General features: G+C 40.6%; 1 protein-coding gene across 6 annotated transcripts in view; it reads left to right on the top strand.

Annotated features, from left to right (window-relative positions):
- Positions 1–16,578, top strand: part of PDE1C (phosphodiesterase 1C) — a 302,827-nt gene extending 286,249 nt beyond the window's left edge. For 3 of the 6 annotated variants that reach the window (XM_044246327.1, XM_044246328.1, XM_044246331.1), the window contains 2 exons: positions 825–893; positions 16,048–16,578. In XM_044246327.1, the coding sequence (XP_044102262.1) occupies positions 825–893; positions 16,048–16,217 (239 nt within the window). In that variant the 3' untranslated portion in view covers positions 16,218–16,578. Of the gene's footprint in view, positions 1–824; positions 894–7,797; positions 8,015–16,047 lie in introns of those variants that run through there. The other 3 variants (XR_006384292.1, XM_044246332.1, XM_044246329.1) reach the window with 3 other exon arrangements.
- The last annotated feature ends 322 nt before the right edge of the window (positions 16,579–16,900 follow it).

The following is a 16,900-nucleotide window of genomic DNA, read 5'->3' as shown; positions in this document are numbered from 1 at the left end:
CTTCATTTTGCTCTCCTTCCTGATCCTCACTCCGGGGTCTGCCTTTCCACTCCCTCATGGCCCACAAAACCATTTGTATGAACAGAGATAGATAATCCGTTTCCCAATGGGAGTTCTGATGCCAGCAACAGAGAGCTCACAGACCCCAATAGCCCAGCATTTGTGTAACCTCCTGCACACTCTCACATACCAAGATCCCTTTCATCCTCATCAGAACACTTGGAGGTCACTGTGTGATTTCCCTCCTTGTGCAGATGAAGACTTGAGCTTCCAAAGACTCACGTTAATTGTGTGAGGTCCAGCAGAGTGTAAAGGCGAGAGGGACAACCCCTAGCCCCACCGCTGCCCATGCCCGATTCCTCGATTCTAAACTGAGAACTTTCCCATCCACAACAGCAGATCTTTACCCTGGACGCACATGAACATCATGTGGGGGACTTTAAAAATACTGATGCCGGAGTTCTGCCCTGGTACAATGAAGACAGAATCTGGGGGTGGTGCGTGGGCAATTGTATATTGTATATTTAGATCCACTCCCTGGTGGATCTGAAGTGCGGCCCTCCTCCATGGTGTGTTGGTCCCCAACATACCAACCTACCAACCAGGAGACCAAGAGCCACCATGCGCCCCGAAGTAAAGGCTGAGCTCCTGGCTCTTTTGGGCCACGGGATGCATGATTTTCCCATGAGCTCACCCAATCTTCTCCCAAATGTTGTTTTCAGACCCAAACATTGATCATTTGATAGTGTTTCCGATGAGCATTTCCCGTCCAACAGGTCTGTCCATGATCCTGCTCTTCCTTACCCCTCTTTTCCTCTTTCCAGGCACAAAGAAGCGCTCTCATGGCTCACCAGCCCCAAGCACTAGCTCCACAAGTCGCCTCACCTTGCCAGGTGGGTAAATGGCACCACACCATAATCTTAGCATTCACAGGGAACAGAGAGGACTGGTTTCTCTGATGGACGGGGACTCTGGCCCCTTATCTCTCCAGTCCACCCCACGTTATCAGAGAGATTTTTGCCTCTGTCATCAACATTTGTAATATTCCTTCAGGGACGAACATAAGGTACCCATACGTGGCTCATAATCTTTCCTGCTCATTGATGGAGAGAGTAGAATCTCGTTCTTTCTGGATGTTCATCTGGACATGCTATGGAAGAACTTCTTTGAGAGGCAGATGGTACAGGGGCGGGAGTATTAGCCTTTGTGAGAGACTTGGGTTCAAATGCCAGCTTTGTCTTGTTCACATTGTGCAAGCTCACTACACTTACTCAGCTTCTCGGACCTCTGCTTCTCATCCGTCTGCATGACAATAAGGATTAGAAGTAATGCTTGTACATTTAGCATAGTACTGACTTTTGGATAATCTCTACTGCTGAGAAATGTGGAAGTAATGTACAGTCTGAATTGGGTATCAGCTGACATTTACCAGAAATTCTTAAGCATTCATAATGATCCTGTGTATTTACTATTTAATATGAGGGGCACCTGTTGGTCATTTCATCTCCAGGTATAGGCTTATTTTCTCTACCATAATTTAGTTTCTACAAGTAAAACTTGGAAGAACACATTTGTTTTGGAGGAAGGAGAGGTCATAAATAAAGACACTGGCAAATTTGAAAAATAGCAAAAATTCTAAGAAGGAAAAATGTTAATAATGCTAGCAATTGGAAGAACACATTTGTTTAGGAGGAAGGAGAGGTCATAAATAGAGACAGTGGCAAATTTGAAAAATAACAAAAGTTAAAAGAAGGAAAAATGTTAGTAATACTAGCAAGTGGAGCTAACAAAAATTGTCTGTCCTTCCAGTCTTTATTAAATACTTTTTTTCCCTAGATTGGAATCATATTCTACATAGAATTTTGTTTCCTCCTTTTTAAAACTTACTATTACATTATAGTTTCCCTGTGTTATTAAATATTAAGTAATATTTCAGAGACTAACATTTTGTATTATACCACAATTTATTTATATATTCATTGACAAATTTGGGTTTTATGTAGCTTATATTTTTGTTATTATAAATAACCTTATATTCCTGTGCAAAAATCTTTTTCTGCGTCAGTAAGTATGGATTTGGGATAGATTCCTATAGGGAGGATTACTAGCTCAAAGAATTTATATGTATTTAGGTTCTTGACACATTATTGTCAAAGTGATTTCCAGGAAGGTAGTATTATTTTATACTTTTAGTGGTGAGTTTGCCTTTCACTATGCTCTTGCTAATGCTAACATTAATACTTGACCAATCTGATAAGAGAAAAAATTATATTCATATGCAGTGTGCATTCATTTTACCATTTTAAAAAAAGAATCTCTTTTCTAATGTTAATTTGTCATTTTGCATTTCTTCTTTTGGGAATTGCCGAATTTCATCCATTCTGAGAAGGACAGTGCCTTGCATTTTAGTTCCTCTGCAGTAGGAATGTCTTGCAAGCAATGCTGTGCTATAACTGAATGAGTAGCATTGTTTTCTTGGTTGTACATGAAATAACACTTCACTTTACAATCAGTGGCATCTTGGATTAGATGAAATATAATCTTTATTTGTTTGCTTTTTCAACTTCCACTTCTGTAGCTCCCCTACCGTAGTCCAAAAACTGGACTCCGTGTCCACTGAGTAGCTCTTGAGCTTTCTTGCCACTGTCAGTCTACCTGGAATACTCCTTACCCTTTTCCTTTTCTGGATAATTTCTCTTTGTGGTCTTCCCAAATCATCTAGGTAGAATTAGTAGTGACGTATAATGATTCGCTTGTAAATCTCTTTACCCATTTACAGGTGGCTTTTCCAAGGTGGGACTGTCTTTTTTTTTTTTTTCCCCCAGTGCCTGTCATGGTGACAAGCATGCATTGGTTGCTCATTAATGTCTATATGACTGGGTATGTGGGTGTGTGTGTGAGAACTACCCAATTTCATTTATGACTGTATGGAAGGCAAACACCTTCAGAAAAGACTCTTTCAAACTTGGAGATGTACTAACTATACTAACTCGCTTTTTAGTATTGATAGGACCTTGCTCTGTGGTCTCTGGAAGCCTCTTTCATCTTGTTCCTGCTTGTGGTTTTGGTGTTTTTAGGACTAGAGACATTAGGAGGAAAACAGATCCAAACCAAACAAATGCAGTGTGTTTTGATGGTGTTTGTTTTTCTCTGTAAGGTTATAACATTCCTGGGTCACATGGTACCTCTGACATCATTCTGGACAGCTGATCTGGTTCTCACCGGCTGTGCTGGGGGCCTACCGTTGGCCTGCTAGTTTTCTAAGGCTTATGAGTCAGAGTTGCTGCCATCTTGTCTTTGGCCTTAGTGTGTCAATTCAAACTGATCCTAAGTTGAGTGTCTTAGGCACTGAATTCTGACCTTTCCAAACCCTGTAGAAGTGAAGTGGGTAGTTCTCAAAGCATGTGATATAATTAACTGTGCTTTGTCTAGAAGACACTCTTCACAACACTCATTACAATGGCCAGCTTGCTACTTCTTCCGATCTTAGGAATACCATGTTGCCTCCATTGACTCAAATGCTTCTACCACAAACTCTTGGTGTAGGCTGTCAAGCAATTTAAAATATCATGTTTAAGGATAGTCAAAGAGCCAAACAGAGGGATGAAAAACCCTTGAAAAACAATACAATAAAATTATTCAGAAAAAAACCCCAAGAACAGAGATATGCAAAAGAAGCCATTCGAAATCTGAAATTTAAAAAGGCAAACAGGCATATAATCCTTGGAACTTGGAAAAAGAAAGGGAAAAACAATGTGAAACACAGCCAAAAAGAAAGTTAATGTTGTCCTTAGGACTTAAGAGCAGGGAACCAAGACAAGGAACCATATCAAAAAATAAAAGAGCATGAACCATAAGACTTTTAGAAGATTATACAGAGATAAATGTTTATGACCTTGGATTAGACAGTGATTTCTTAGATATGACGCCTAAAACCCAGATGAAAAATGTATAACACAACTTCATTAAAGATAAAAATTCTGTTTCAAGGGACACTATTAAGAAAGTGGAAAAGAAGTCCACAGAATGGAAGAATATATTTGAAAATCATGGATCTGATAAGGGTCTAGTATCCAGAATATGTAAAGAATGTTTATAAATCAACAATAAAAAGATAAATAACCCAATTGAAAAGAGGAATGAGGATTTAAATAAAAATATTTCCAAAAAAGATACAAATGGAACATGAAAAGATGTTCAGCATCATTAGTCATTAGGGAAATGCAAATCAAAACCATAATGACATACTACTGTACATGCGCTAGAATTGAGACAATAATAGTAAGTGTGACGATGATGTGGAGAAATTACTAGCTTTGAACATTGCTCCTGGGGATGTAAAATGGTGCAGCAACTTTGGAAAAGAGTTTTGTGGTTTCTCAAGAAGTTAAACATGCAGTGACCAAATGACACAGCAATTCTGCTCCTAGGTATATTCCTAAGAGAACTGAAAAGATATGTTTACAAAAAAACTTATCCACAGATATTCAAAGTGGTATTATTCATAATAGCTAAAGAAGTGGAGAGAAACTAAATGTCTACCAAATGATGAATATATAAACCAAATATGCTAATCTATACAATAGCTTTTTAAAAAAGATTTTATTTATTTATATGAGAGAGAGAGCACGAGCTGGGAGGGAGGCAAAGAGAGAGGGTGGCGCAGACCCCCTACTGAGCAGGAAGCCTAATGTGAGGCTCCATCTTAGGACCCTGAGACCCTGACCTGAGCTGAAGGCAGATGCTTAACTGAATGAGCCACCCAGGCGCCCCCATACAATAGAATATTATCTACTACCTATCTAAAGGACTGAAGTATTGATACATTCTACAACATGGATGAACCCTGAAAACATTTGCTAAGTGAAAGAAGCCAGGCACAAAAGGCTGCATATTTTATGATTCATTTATGGAAATATACAGAATAGGCTCACCCAAAAGAGAAAATAGATTAGAATCTTGAGGAGAGAGAAGAATGAAGAGTGAATTCTCATGGGTATGGGATTTCTTTTCGTAGTGATGGAAATGTTTTGGAATTAGATATGGTGATGACTGCATGACCCTGCGAGTATGGTAATTGAACTGTACACTTCAAGTGATGAATTTTGTGGTATGTGAATTATATCTCAATAAAAAATGAAAGCATGGAAGATAGATAAATGGCTCTAAAGACTCATCTTAGGTGGAAAACGCAGCTCAGCTGCCATGCCTAAATATAACCAAATGCTTATCTAATGCTATTGTGTGAGGTTGCCAAAAATTAACTCAAGAATGAGAAATTCTTTAATGTCATGGGAAGCTGGCTATATTCAAGCAGGTCACTTAAAATAAAGTGACAACCAAATAATGGCCAAATTTGCATTGGTAATAGTAGATGCCAGAAGACAATGAAAATGTATCTACCATGTGTTGAGGGAAAGTAAATAAATATATAATAACTAAAACAGTTCACTTATTAGTTACGAGTGAAGGGAAAGTAAAAACATTTTCAGGTATACAATGACATGGTTTACCAACTGCAGACTTCATTAAAAGAAAGATTAAGGGATATACATTAAAAAAAAAAAACAAAGCAAAGTGTATCTTCTTGCATCTTGAGATACAAGAATAAATGGCATACACACAAGTAAATAAAACATTTTGGTAAATTTGAGCAAATAGTTTTAAAAAATAATGTCCAATTTCTGTGTTAAAATAGGAAATGGAAGCTTACAGCTGGAAAGAGGCTTATTCAGTGGAATGTTAAGGACTGCTAGAATCTATTTTGTGTTTGGGCAGAATTTTGTAATTTTGTAACTTTTTAACACAAAGGATCATCAATAAAATAATTGATATATACCCTATAACATTTAAATGAGGGAACTGAACAACAAAGGGAATATAAAAATGTATCAACTTAATAGAAGACAGAAAGGAAGAAAAGGAATAAAGAATGATTACAAAATTAGATGGTAGAATCAAATACAAAACAAAACGAAAATTAGGTAGTAGAATGAAGTCCAAAAATATCAGTAATAATAGTAATTGCAAATGGCCTAAATTCTGGTATTAATATATGAGAGATTATCTTTTTTAAAAATTTTTTAATTTCTTTTCAGCGTAACAGTATTCATTGTTTTTGCACCACACCCAGTGCTCCATGCAATCCATGCCCTCTCTAATACCCACCATCTGCTTCCCCCCAACCTCCCACCCCCCCCCCCCCCCCCCGTCCCTTCAAAACCCTCAGATTGTTTTTCAGAGTCCATAGTCTCTCATGATTCACCTCCCCTTCCAATTTCCCTCAATTCCCTTCTTCTCTCCATCTCCCCTTGTCCTCCAGTGTTATCTGTTATTTGTTATGCTTCACAAATAAGTGATTATCTGATTAGATAAGGAAAGCAAAATCCAGTTCTATCCTGCTTTTAAGTGCACACCTTTAAGAAAAACCTACAGAATGAAAGTTTGCTAACATATTGCTAAAGAAATTCTATTCGAAATAAAAAGGCACTTCTTTGAAAAGCTTGTCCATTTTAATATCTGTTCAGCAGTCTGTTATATCAATGAGCCAAAGAATGTTTCATCATTCTCCTGTTGACAGTTATTATTCATTTTTTGTTATTATAAACAATGCTTAATGTAATGTACAACAAGAAAAGCAAGTTGCAACAAGATGTATACCATCTAACACAATTTATATTATCCCTTAAAACAAGCAAAAATATTAGCTATTTAACAGATGCATACAAATGCAATAATTGAGTGTTTATATGCACAGGGATATCAAATTCTAGATGATGCTTTTTGTGTGATGGGGGGAAGAGAAGTATCCTGGAAGAGTGTACTGGGTACTTTAACTCTATTTGTGACATTTAATCTCCTTAAATAAACTTATGAGCTAATATGCAAAATGTTAAAATTTGATTAAATTATATTGAAAATACATGAGAACTTGACATTATTATTATCCAGACTTTTCTATATGCTCAAAATATTATGTATTAAGAATTTTAAGTGACAAACATATTGCTGTGTCCTAAGGCAGTTTTGTTTAGTTTCATCCTCATAAACGCGATTTCACATATATTTCAGAGAAATTTAATGTTTTCCCTTTCTAACATATTGGGAGAGATGGGTGTTGGTATATGAGGATTCAGATATGAAGAAAGCCCGCTGGTAACATGCTTCAGGCCAGAAGCCACCAGAGACCATTTCATTAAGGAACTGCTTCTGTGGCTTCTGAAATTATCAAAGGGGTCGTCCTAAAGCTCCAGCAACTGGGAAACTCTCCTGGGGACAGCACCTTGATCCTTTTCATATCTATAGCAAAGTGACTGTCATGTAGTAAAGTAGTAGCACCTGCAGCTGATTTTTTCCTAGAACAATCTTCTACTATGCCCTATGAGGTCTGTGAACCCAATCACACTCCATGGGTGGGCTGGAAATGGTGGAGAGCTGAGGAAACGTTGGCTCTCACTGGAGGAGTGGCCCAGAGCTTCAGCACTACTCACTACTACTTCAGCCCTACTCATGACCGCTAACGATGGAGCCTAGTCAGTGACTGACTTCTGAGCAGATTCCCCAGGGCGCCTCAGTCATGTCACTTTCTGGAAGCGATCCTTAGACAGAAAGGTATAGTACCATCACTTTTGCTGAAGCAGATAGCTGATGGCTCCTGTGTGCGTGCGGCTGCTGGTGTGCACCCTAGTGTTGGCGTAGATGCAGCTCTGCTTCTGATCTCCATACCTGACGTAGAAAGAGTCTGCGTGTAGAGATGCCAGCTGGCTTGCAATGACATTGTCGTGTGTCCTATTCTAGGGGACTACGGATAAAACGTCCATCCAGAGGCTACCTCAGAAGAGAACTGACCAGCTCTGAGGTCTGAAGACATTTTAGGAAGCTTATGATTTTTTTATTATTATTATTAAACCAAGACCAAGTATTATGTGTATTATAAGTAATGAGTGGTAAACTTCAAAAAGTAACTTCTGATCTCCCTAATACAGGTTTTTAACAATAAGTACGTTGATTTGTATTGCACATCTATTAACTATCAGGGATAATGCCGGATTCTTAACATGCATGATCTTGTTTAATCCTCATGACAACTCTCTAAGGAAGATCCCTTATCTCCATTTCACAAATCAGGGAACTGGAGCCTAAATGGTAAGCAGCTTGCCGGAAGTTAGCAGGCAGCAAGGCAAGGCAAGCCCATGCTTTCTGCTTGAGTTTCATTGCTCCTGGGTAAAGACTGATGTCAAATAGTCCGTACTGTAACCACCTTCCTTACTCTGCCTGGGGATTAGACCAATTACCCCTGCACTAATTTTTCAGGTGCAGCTGTGGGTACAGAGGGATCCTGCACTGTCTTTTAAGTGAAGATTCCATTGAGTGCTCTCTTTGTAATTCTTTTATCTTGAGTTCAGTTTGAGGGGTGGCCGTTGTCATTCTTTCTGTAGATTGGATCAAAACTCATTTGTGACATATTGACTTAGCACTTTAGAGCTTCAGAAACCTGGTGAAATTTAGCTTTTCAGGCTTCTTCTAGGATAGGTCCTTGTAGGTATGAACAAAGGGCAGAGTTCCTGACTGAGCCTTACGCTACCCATTTCATATGCACATGTGGACAACTGCACATATGGACGGAAAAAGCTTAAGGAGAAGACTTAGTTTTTCTCCAAGATATTTTTCTCATTTGAAACAGCATGCCTCACATACATTGGGTCTGCTGGGGCAAACAAAGAGAAAGAGCTAAACTGAAGATGATCCCTCCTTGAGAGAGGACTTTCTTGTTCTTTGTTTGATTAATTAAAATAGTCATTTATCAAATGGAACTATTAATCATTAAATGGTCAGGTCGCAGGGCATTGAATCGCCAGCCATTGTCTAAGAAGAGAGCTTGTTTTCCAGCCTACTTAATTGTTCCTCCTCCTTCACCTCTTTGTCAGAGGGAAAGCGGTTCGAACACCATGCCTCAGTGCCTCTCCAGACTCTAGGAAGACCTGTAGAAACCAGCCGAGGTTGTAGTGTTTGTCTAACGCAGGAGTGTTCAAGCTTCAGACTAGAGACTTCGAAGGGAAGGAACTTGCTGACTCCCTTCCTGGAGCAACCCTGGGCAGCAAATCTGGGTATCAAGACATTGTGGAGGCAAGAAGGAACTATCAGGGTCTGTAGATGCCGATCAACTTTGCCAGCTGGTGGTTATTCTAAGGGACTCATTTATTCTTTGGTAAGCAGGAGGTTTATGAAGGTTACCAAATGTGACACAGAGTAGTTCACTCATTCATTAAATATTTCTTAGCACCCCCTGTTAACCAGTTCTGTGAGTAGGTTCTGGGAATGCAAGTGTGCCGAATACCCTGGTGTGTAGCTAGGATTTATTATCTGTGGGGTAGAGCATAAAGAAGCATTGAAAAAAACCAGGGTGTCCTTGATTTAAGAATAGCTTCCAATGAAGGTGACTTGAAGACTGTTTATGCCTCAGCATAATAAATGCAAAGATTCCTAAGAATCAAACATGCCCTTGTTATTTTCCCAATTGCATCAAGATTAGAATACACGGACTGAAACTTCTTTCATCCTGGTTGGTCATCTAAGCCACCCAGGCGCCCCTACGACGATGATCTTAAGAGAATTCATCATGGACCGAAGGCATTCTTTATGCCAGACACTGTAGGAAATCCTTGACACAGCCAGTCTGGCTGAGTCATCCCAGCAGTCCTGCAAGATAGACAGCACTGGTACACCCGGGCTACAGAGGAGAAATGTGGAGCTTACAGGTGAAGTGACCTACCCAGGAAAAAAAAAAAAAAAAAACAGGAATGGTAGAAGCAGGCTTTAAAACTATATTTCCTCTGGGCGCCTGGGTGACTTAGTGGGTTAAGCCGCTGCCTTCGGCTCAGGTCATGATCTCAGGGTCCTGGGATCGAGTCCCACATCGGGCTCTCTGCTCAGCAGGGAGCCTGCTTCCTCCTCTCTCTCTCTCTGCCTGCCTCTCTGCCTGCTTGTGATCTCTCTCTGTCAAATAAATAAAATCTTAAAAAAAAAAACTAGATTTCCTCCTGCAAGGGTCTCACTCTTATCTTACTCCTCATTCAGACATCAGGAACGTGCTCTTTGGTCTTATTTTTTCCTTTCCCACAAGTGAGATAGATTTATTTATTTATTTATTTATTTATCAGAGAGAGAGAGAGAGGGAGAGTGAGCACAGGCAGACAGAATGGCAGGCAGAGGGAGAAGCAGGCTCCCTGCCGAGCAAGGAGCCCGATGCGGGACTTGATCCCAGGAGGCTGGGATCATGACCTGAGCCGAAGGCAGCCGCTTAACCAACTGAGCCACTCAGGCGTCCCAAGTGAGATTTATTTAGAAAACAATGGTTTATCTCAGGGTTGGCTGTTCTTGGTGCGGGTCTTACAGTCCTCAAGTGATAGCACCAAAGTTGCTTTCTCCAACAAAAGAATGCCTTTTCATTCCTCAGAGCTTTTGTCTTCATGGTAGACCCGACAAGAAGAACAAAATGTGGTGGGCATGAGGGGGTGGGGGAGAGCATAATTGTGAAGACCACACGTAACCTTAACAGATTCATGTAAGACTTCTCCCCACCCCAGGCAGTTTGTTGTGATCAAACTACAGCAGCAACATTAGCTAGCTCTCCACAGTTTCCACAACACTTTCAGTGTGTGCAAAACATTGGTACTATTGTTTTTGTGAAGATAAGGAAGGAGACATTTGGAGAGACCAAAACAGTAGCTCTCAACCTCACACACGGTGAGATTATCTGAAGAGCTTTAAAAAACTCCTGAGGTCTCAGACAAACCCGCATAGATTCTGCATTCATTGATCTGGGGTACGACCTGAGTATCGGGATTTTTAAAAGCTCCCTAGGTGGTTATCACATGCGGCCGGGGTAAGGACCACCCAGTTAAGCACCTACCCAAGATCCTGGAGCTCTGCTTGGCTTGACTGCTCATCAACAGTCGTGACTTCTGGAATTCCTGTTAACATTCCAACCTGGCCTAAGTGAAGGGAGAGATAAAAGCAGTTACTTAAGAGACCTTTATATAATTCCTTCCTGAACTATGACCACAAATTATATTAAGTGTGTGTCTGTTGAGGGAGATGATTTGCTTTTGCTTTGGGGGAAGTGTGACTGTAGCTACTAACGAGCATGTTCAAGAATCCTGTCTATTACACAGATTATATACTCAAACACTGAGAGTAGAAATGAGGTACTACTTTGACTCTCATAACTTATCATGGTAATTATTAAAACTTACTCTGAACCTCAGTGCAAAGTTGCTTTAAATATTGGGTAAAAGCTCTGAAGTTGAGCCGCTTGGACGTGAATCCAGAATCCAGAATCCAGACTTCCTGCATATCAGTTGTGTAGGCTTTGGCACGTTCCTTAAGTTCTCTAAGCCCCAGTTTTCCTTGCCCCAAAAGGGGGTGATAACAGCACTTGCTTCATAGGATTGTAGAGAAGATTCACATTAAATTCTTAGCATTGTGCCTAGTAAACAATGTGTTGTCTTTTTTTTTTTTTTTTAACAATGTGTTGTCTTATGTCATAACTATCTTATGGCGGTGAATCCCGACACGAAAATGACAAGTTTGGTTCTTTCATCATTCCGTCCTCGATGGAGCTGTTGTTAGCATTCCTATCCCCTGCAATTCAAAACTCGTGAATGATTTTTGTGCATTTTTATAAGAACTTTCCATCAGGCAGATACTGCAAGTAGACCTGTTTTTAGAAATGAAATGTATGGCAGTGGGATTTTATTCCTCATGTAAAACAACATTTCAGAGGCAACAAATGATTACTTTTGTGTGTGTGTGTGTGTGTGTGTGTGTGTGAATGCGGGTAGAAAAAGTCTAGAATGGAAATGTTTTCTTCCCCCAAAGGTGGTATCATGATATTATCTTTGAAAGGGCAGAAAACATATGTCCAACAATTTTTATTTTAAGAAGGTGCTAATATTCAAATTTATTCAGAAATTAAGAGCAGACCAAGTTGCTGCCCTCAGAGATTCAGAAATTCTCCACATGGAGTTGCTGCTGCTGCATGAGAGATTGGGGAAAATACCCGTGAAGTCAGAGAGGATGGGAAGAAACAGAGATAGATCCTCACACAGATTGTTACTAAACTCCCGGAGACTAGGCAGGACAGACAGTAGGTGAGGACTGGTGATAGTTCTGTGCAGCCTGCTTTCACTTAGTACAAAACAACAAGGTGTGCTGAAGTAAAGATTTCTGATAGTATATGATATGACACTGTAAGATAAGGATGAGGAATTAGGCCAGTCTTTTCTGCTGGACACTGGGAGATATCCCTGTAAAGGAGTTCCCTAAGCTAATACAATGGAGAAAAACCACATGCTGTTGGCTTCTCTCCAGGATTCCTAACACACATCCCCACTATTTGGGTGCCTGAGACGTCCTGCCATGAAGATAGTAGTTTATCTTTTGACTAAGGAACCTCCCTGCCCCCCAACAATACCTATCACACTCACAACTTTATTGAAGGGTATTTGAGAAACACTTTAAAAACCCTCTTTTACATTGCAATACCTGAACTATCAACTATATTAATTTGATTTAGGACTAATCTCAATCTATTTTCTGAAGAATAATTCTATACACTTGTCTCCCACACCACAAGCAAAGTAACCATCAAGCAAAATGGTCTCAAAGACCTCTCAAAGAGGCGGAGAGGGAAAAACAGATAGGTTGGCGGTGGCCAAGGAAAGGGAGAAGATCAGACACACTTTTGGGAGAACTGTGTGTTCACGAGAAAGGTGATTTAAACAAATGAGGATTAAAACTCCTCGAAGAGCATTGCTTTTATGAAAAACAAATACTGTATGTAATTGTGAAATAAAGGATGGTGATGTATCGATTTTTGTCTTGCACTTTTCTTTTCCTAAGTAATTTGAAAGTAATGTAGATAATGACTCCCGAATCCAGGGTCCATGCAATGATATGTACCTTTGTCAAACCTTCATTAGCTAATTAGACAGCTTCCAGCAAGTACATTGCTTTAAGAGATGAGAGCAGATTTTGTGACTATGTCCCCAAGATTTAAAAAAAAAAAATGGTCTAACTTGCTAATAATCAAGCATATGGAGAGATGGGATTCTATGCCCAGTTTGGTTCTTCTTCTCTAGCCCCAGAGAAGGAGAGGTGGATCTTGACACTACTGCTTGGGTTCAGGTGTGGGGACGTGTGTAGTCGTCGAAAGCAGAAGGATCCGATCCTCTTCCAGTATCTTGGGAATAGCCAGTAGACAAATGAAAGAGCCCTAGGAGGCCAAACCAGCACCCCAGAACAAAGGTCTCCACTAAATTCAAGATGGTGTCCTTATTCCCGATTCTCCTGTTTTGCTCTGTCATCAAATCACATACGCCTGCAGACCGGAAAGGCAGTCAATGCCTATAAAACAGCACTGTATGAATTTTTCTTTTTTTCCAACATTTTGAGTAAGGGCGACAGCAGGCATATAAGTATTTCCACAATCTTGGTGGGAAGCCGATCTCTATCAGCAGGTTCAACTCTATTTGCAGTGACTCTGGTGGCAAGGGGAGTTTTTGTTCAGACAATCAGAATGCCAGCAAACGGTAACTGCTCCTTCATGCTGAGAAGTGGGAAATTCAATAATGCTTTGGCTGGGTTCATGCTGAGTAGCGAAAATAGAATGAATATGGAGAGGGACTGTGACTTGAAGAGCAGTAAATCAGCTAGCCCAGACGTTTGCAACAAGCAGCTTTTAATCTGAAGTCTCTCTTGTTTCTACCCCATTATCCAGGGTAACAGGGCTGTTTTTGTACTTGTTCCTAGAGTGTTTTGTGCTGTTTACTGTAAAACTCAGAATTAAGCGCTCTGAGGTCTGTAAAAAAACAAAACAAAACACCTCTCTTTTCTTCTGCGTGCATATTATGTCACTACCAGAACATTTGCTGCTAGTCTTTACTACGAGTTAGCCCGAGAAGGCAAAGTTAGTGTGGGTGTGACGGTAGTAATAGTGTCCCTTATTAGACCTGAACACTTTTTTCTTCTGTAAGCGAAGTGACAAGTCTCAGTGGGGGGGTCACTAGAATGGAAGTCCCAGGACGGCAGGGATTTTGGTCTGTTTTCTTCACTGTTCTGTCAGCAACACATAAGTGCTCTACGAAGTCAACGAATGACCATTAGTCTACAGACGGGGAAAAGTCTAGTCAGCTCTGAGCCCTCTGAGACGTCTTGTACTAAAGCTCTAAGTGACCTCAGGTTTGCTGGCTTTTTGTTACATACGATCTTGCAGAATAGCTCTGACGTATGATTCAATGGAAGAAATGTTTAGCAGTATGTTTCTTTTTCAGAAGTCGCATCAGCAAAACCTGATCCACATAGAGAAATTAGAAAATGGAAACAACCAACCAAAAACCATGTTTAAACTCCTCAGAGATAACCACTGCTATGATGTAACTGTATGATCTTCTGGATTTTCTTATGCACATATTGATACATGCTGAAATGAGATTAGATTATATTTATTGCCTTTTTGATTTAACAGGATTACACGAACATCTATTTTTATTAACAAACATCTGTAGTATCGGAGTAGTGTATTTTAAGAATGTACCAGAACTTAACCAACCCCTATGATTGTACATTTAAGTTGTTTCTGATCTTTTGCTTGACCATATTGGAAGAGAGTTGTGGAACTGGTTTTCACAAAGGTAACCTTTTGTGTCATGGATCTGTCCCCCGGTCTGAGCCTTCAAGCTGACCCACCTGTGTATTACCTTTCTTTGCCCACCCTGTGTTGTTAGAATCACTTCACCTTGAACAAGTATGACTCAGCACCAGCTCTGTCCTTCATACCTTTTATCTAATTACTCTACCTCATCAGTTTGCGATGATCATTTAACCTGGTTTTCCCTTTATTCATTCTAACACTGTCTCACTGACAATGCTCTCCAGGAGGACCAAGAAGGGGAAGAGGTGGTGCCAGTGGTGGGGGGCAGAGCACAAGGGGCACAGGGAAGAGGGATCAGTTAACACTTTATGTCTTTATGTGGCCTGACTGCTCGTTTCTTTTTATCACTGAATAATATCCCATTGTATAGATGTTCTACAATGTGCTTATGCAATTAACTATTGAAGGAATTCCTGGCTTTACGGTTTTGGGCAATTAGGAATAAACTTCTGTAAAACTCATGTACCGGTTTTTATGTGGACATCAGTTTTCAAATCAGCTGGGTAAATACCTAGCAGCATAACTGTTGGATCGTGTGGTAAAACCATGACCAGCTTCCTAAGAGACTGTCAAAGTGTCTTCCAAAGTGACTGTAATACTTTACATCCCTCCAGCGAGGATGGGAGTGGTGTCGCTCCTTGTCATCCCCAGTGACGGGTGTCACCCACTCTGGTTTGGATTTTATCCGTCCCGATAGGTGTGTCGTGTATATCATTGCTGTTTTAATCTGCAGCTATGGCTTTCTGGCCGTGTGCATCTCTTCCTCAGCGAGGAGTTGGTTCAGATCGTTTGCTCCTTTGTAAATTGGGTTGTTGATTTCTCTTTACTGAATTTTAAGAGTTTTAAAACATATTTTGGAGACAAGACTTTTATATATATGTTTGGCAAATACTTCTCAGTGCTGTCTTTTTTTTTTTTTTTTAATCACTTCTGGATCATGTGCCACTTTGCAGCCCTAAAAGCTCACGTCTGGTGCTAAATTCTGGTCCGTCCTATGGCTCCGCTCGCCTGTTTGCTTTGCTATTCCCCAAAGTGATCCCACTGTTCCCTCTCACTTCCTTCACTCCATCCACTCATTGTCAGAAAACATTCATCTTCCAGGATCCTCGTTGTCTCTCTCTAGGAATTTGTCTTTCTTTATTTAAGTAAATGACTGAGGTGAGAATGTGTTTATTCATCTTTCTGTAGTGAGAGCCCCAGTGAGGGTCCCACTTGTCCGTTTCCTGCTTTGAAAGGAAACAGGTCTGGGGAGAGCCAGTGGCCCATGGTGTTTAGGTGGTGCCACGTCATTAGGAAGGCTAACGGTTGTCTGTCTTCCTTTGCATGGCCGCCAGTCATCAAGGCTCCTCTGCGCCATTTTAAACGCCCTGCTTACGCATCTAGCTCCTACGCACCTTCAGTCCCAAAGAAAACCGATGACCATCCTGCGAGGTACAAGATGCTGGATCAGAGGATCAAAATGAAAAAGATTCAGAATATCTCCCATAACTGGAACAGAAAGTAGGTCACGGGGAAGAGAGGGAGTGAAGGAGAGGCCCACTCCTCTGCCTGTCGGCTCTCACCAGCCAGAGTGGGATACACTTCCAAGACCCTTGGAGGCTTTGGGGGCTGGTGCTTTTGTAGTCAACTCCAGCGAGGCAAAGTGAAGGCCATGTGTGACTCTCCCCTTTGTCATTTTGTTATGGACCCATCCATCACTGGTTCGGGGAGTCAACACAGACTCCAGCAGTAAGAGGGTAGTCTCATAGGGCTTTTATTTGTATGGGTCTTTCAAAGTCTAAATCAGACCCCAATTAAAATGATGTATCCTCTTTAGAAAATTCCTCCCACTGACACGTCTTTTATCCCTAGAAGTTGACTTGCCCCGGTAAGAATATTATTAAAATAATCATCGTATTTAAGAAATGCACTTTTGGGGTGCCTGGGTCGCTCAGTCGGTTAAAGCCTCTGCCTTCAGCTCAGGTCATAATCCCAGGGTCCTGGGATCGAGCCCCACATGGGGCTCTCTGCTCAGCGGGGAGACTGCTCCCCCTCACCCCACCCTCTGCCTGCCTCTCTGTCTACTTGTGAGCTCTCTCTGTCAAATAAATAAATAAAATCTTTAAAAAATGCACTTTTAAAAACAGCTTTTCCAATTTTAAACACAATAGGAAAAGATGTTTTTAGAAGTACATTCCTTAAATACGG

Source organism: Neovison vison, chromosome 4, assembly GCF_020171115.1.
Source record: "Neovison vison isolate M4711 chromosome 4, ASM_NN_V1, whole genome shotgun sequence".
Lineage (NCBI taxonomy): Eukaryota > Metazoa > Chordata > Mammalia > Carnivora > Mustelidae > Neogale > Neogale vison.
The sequence above is the reverse complement of the archived record's forward strand: the minus strand, read 5'-3'. Positions and strand labels throughout refer to the sequence as shown.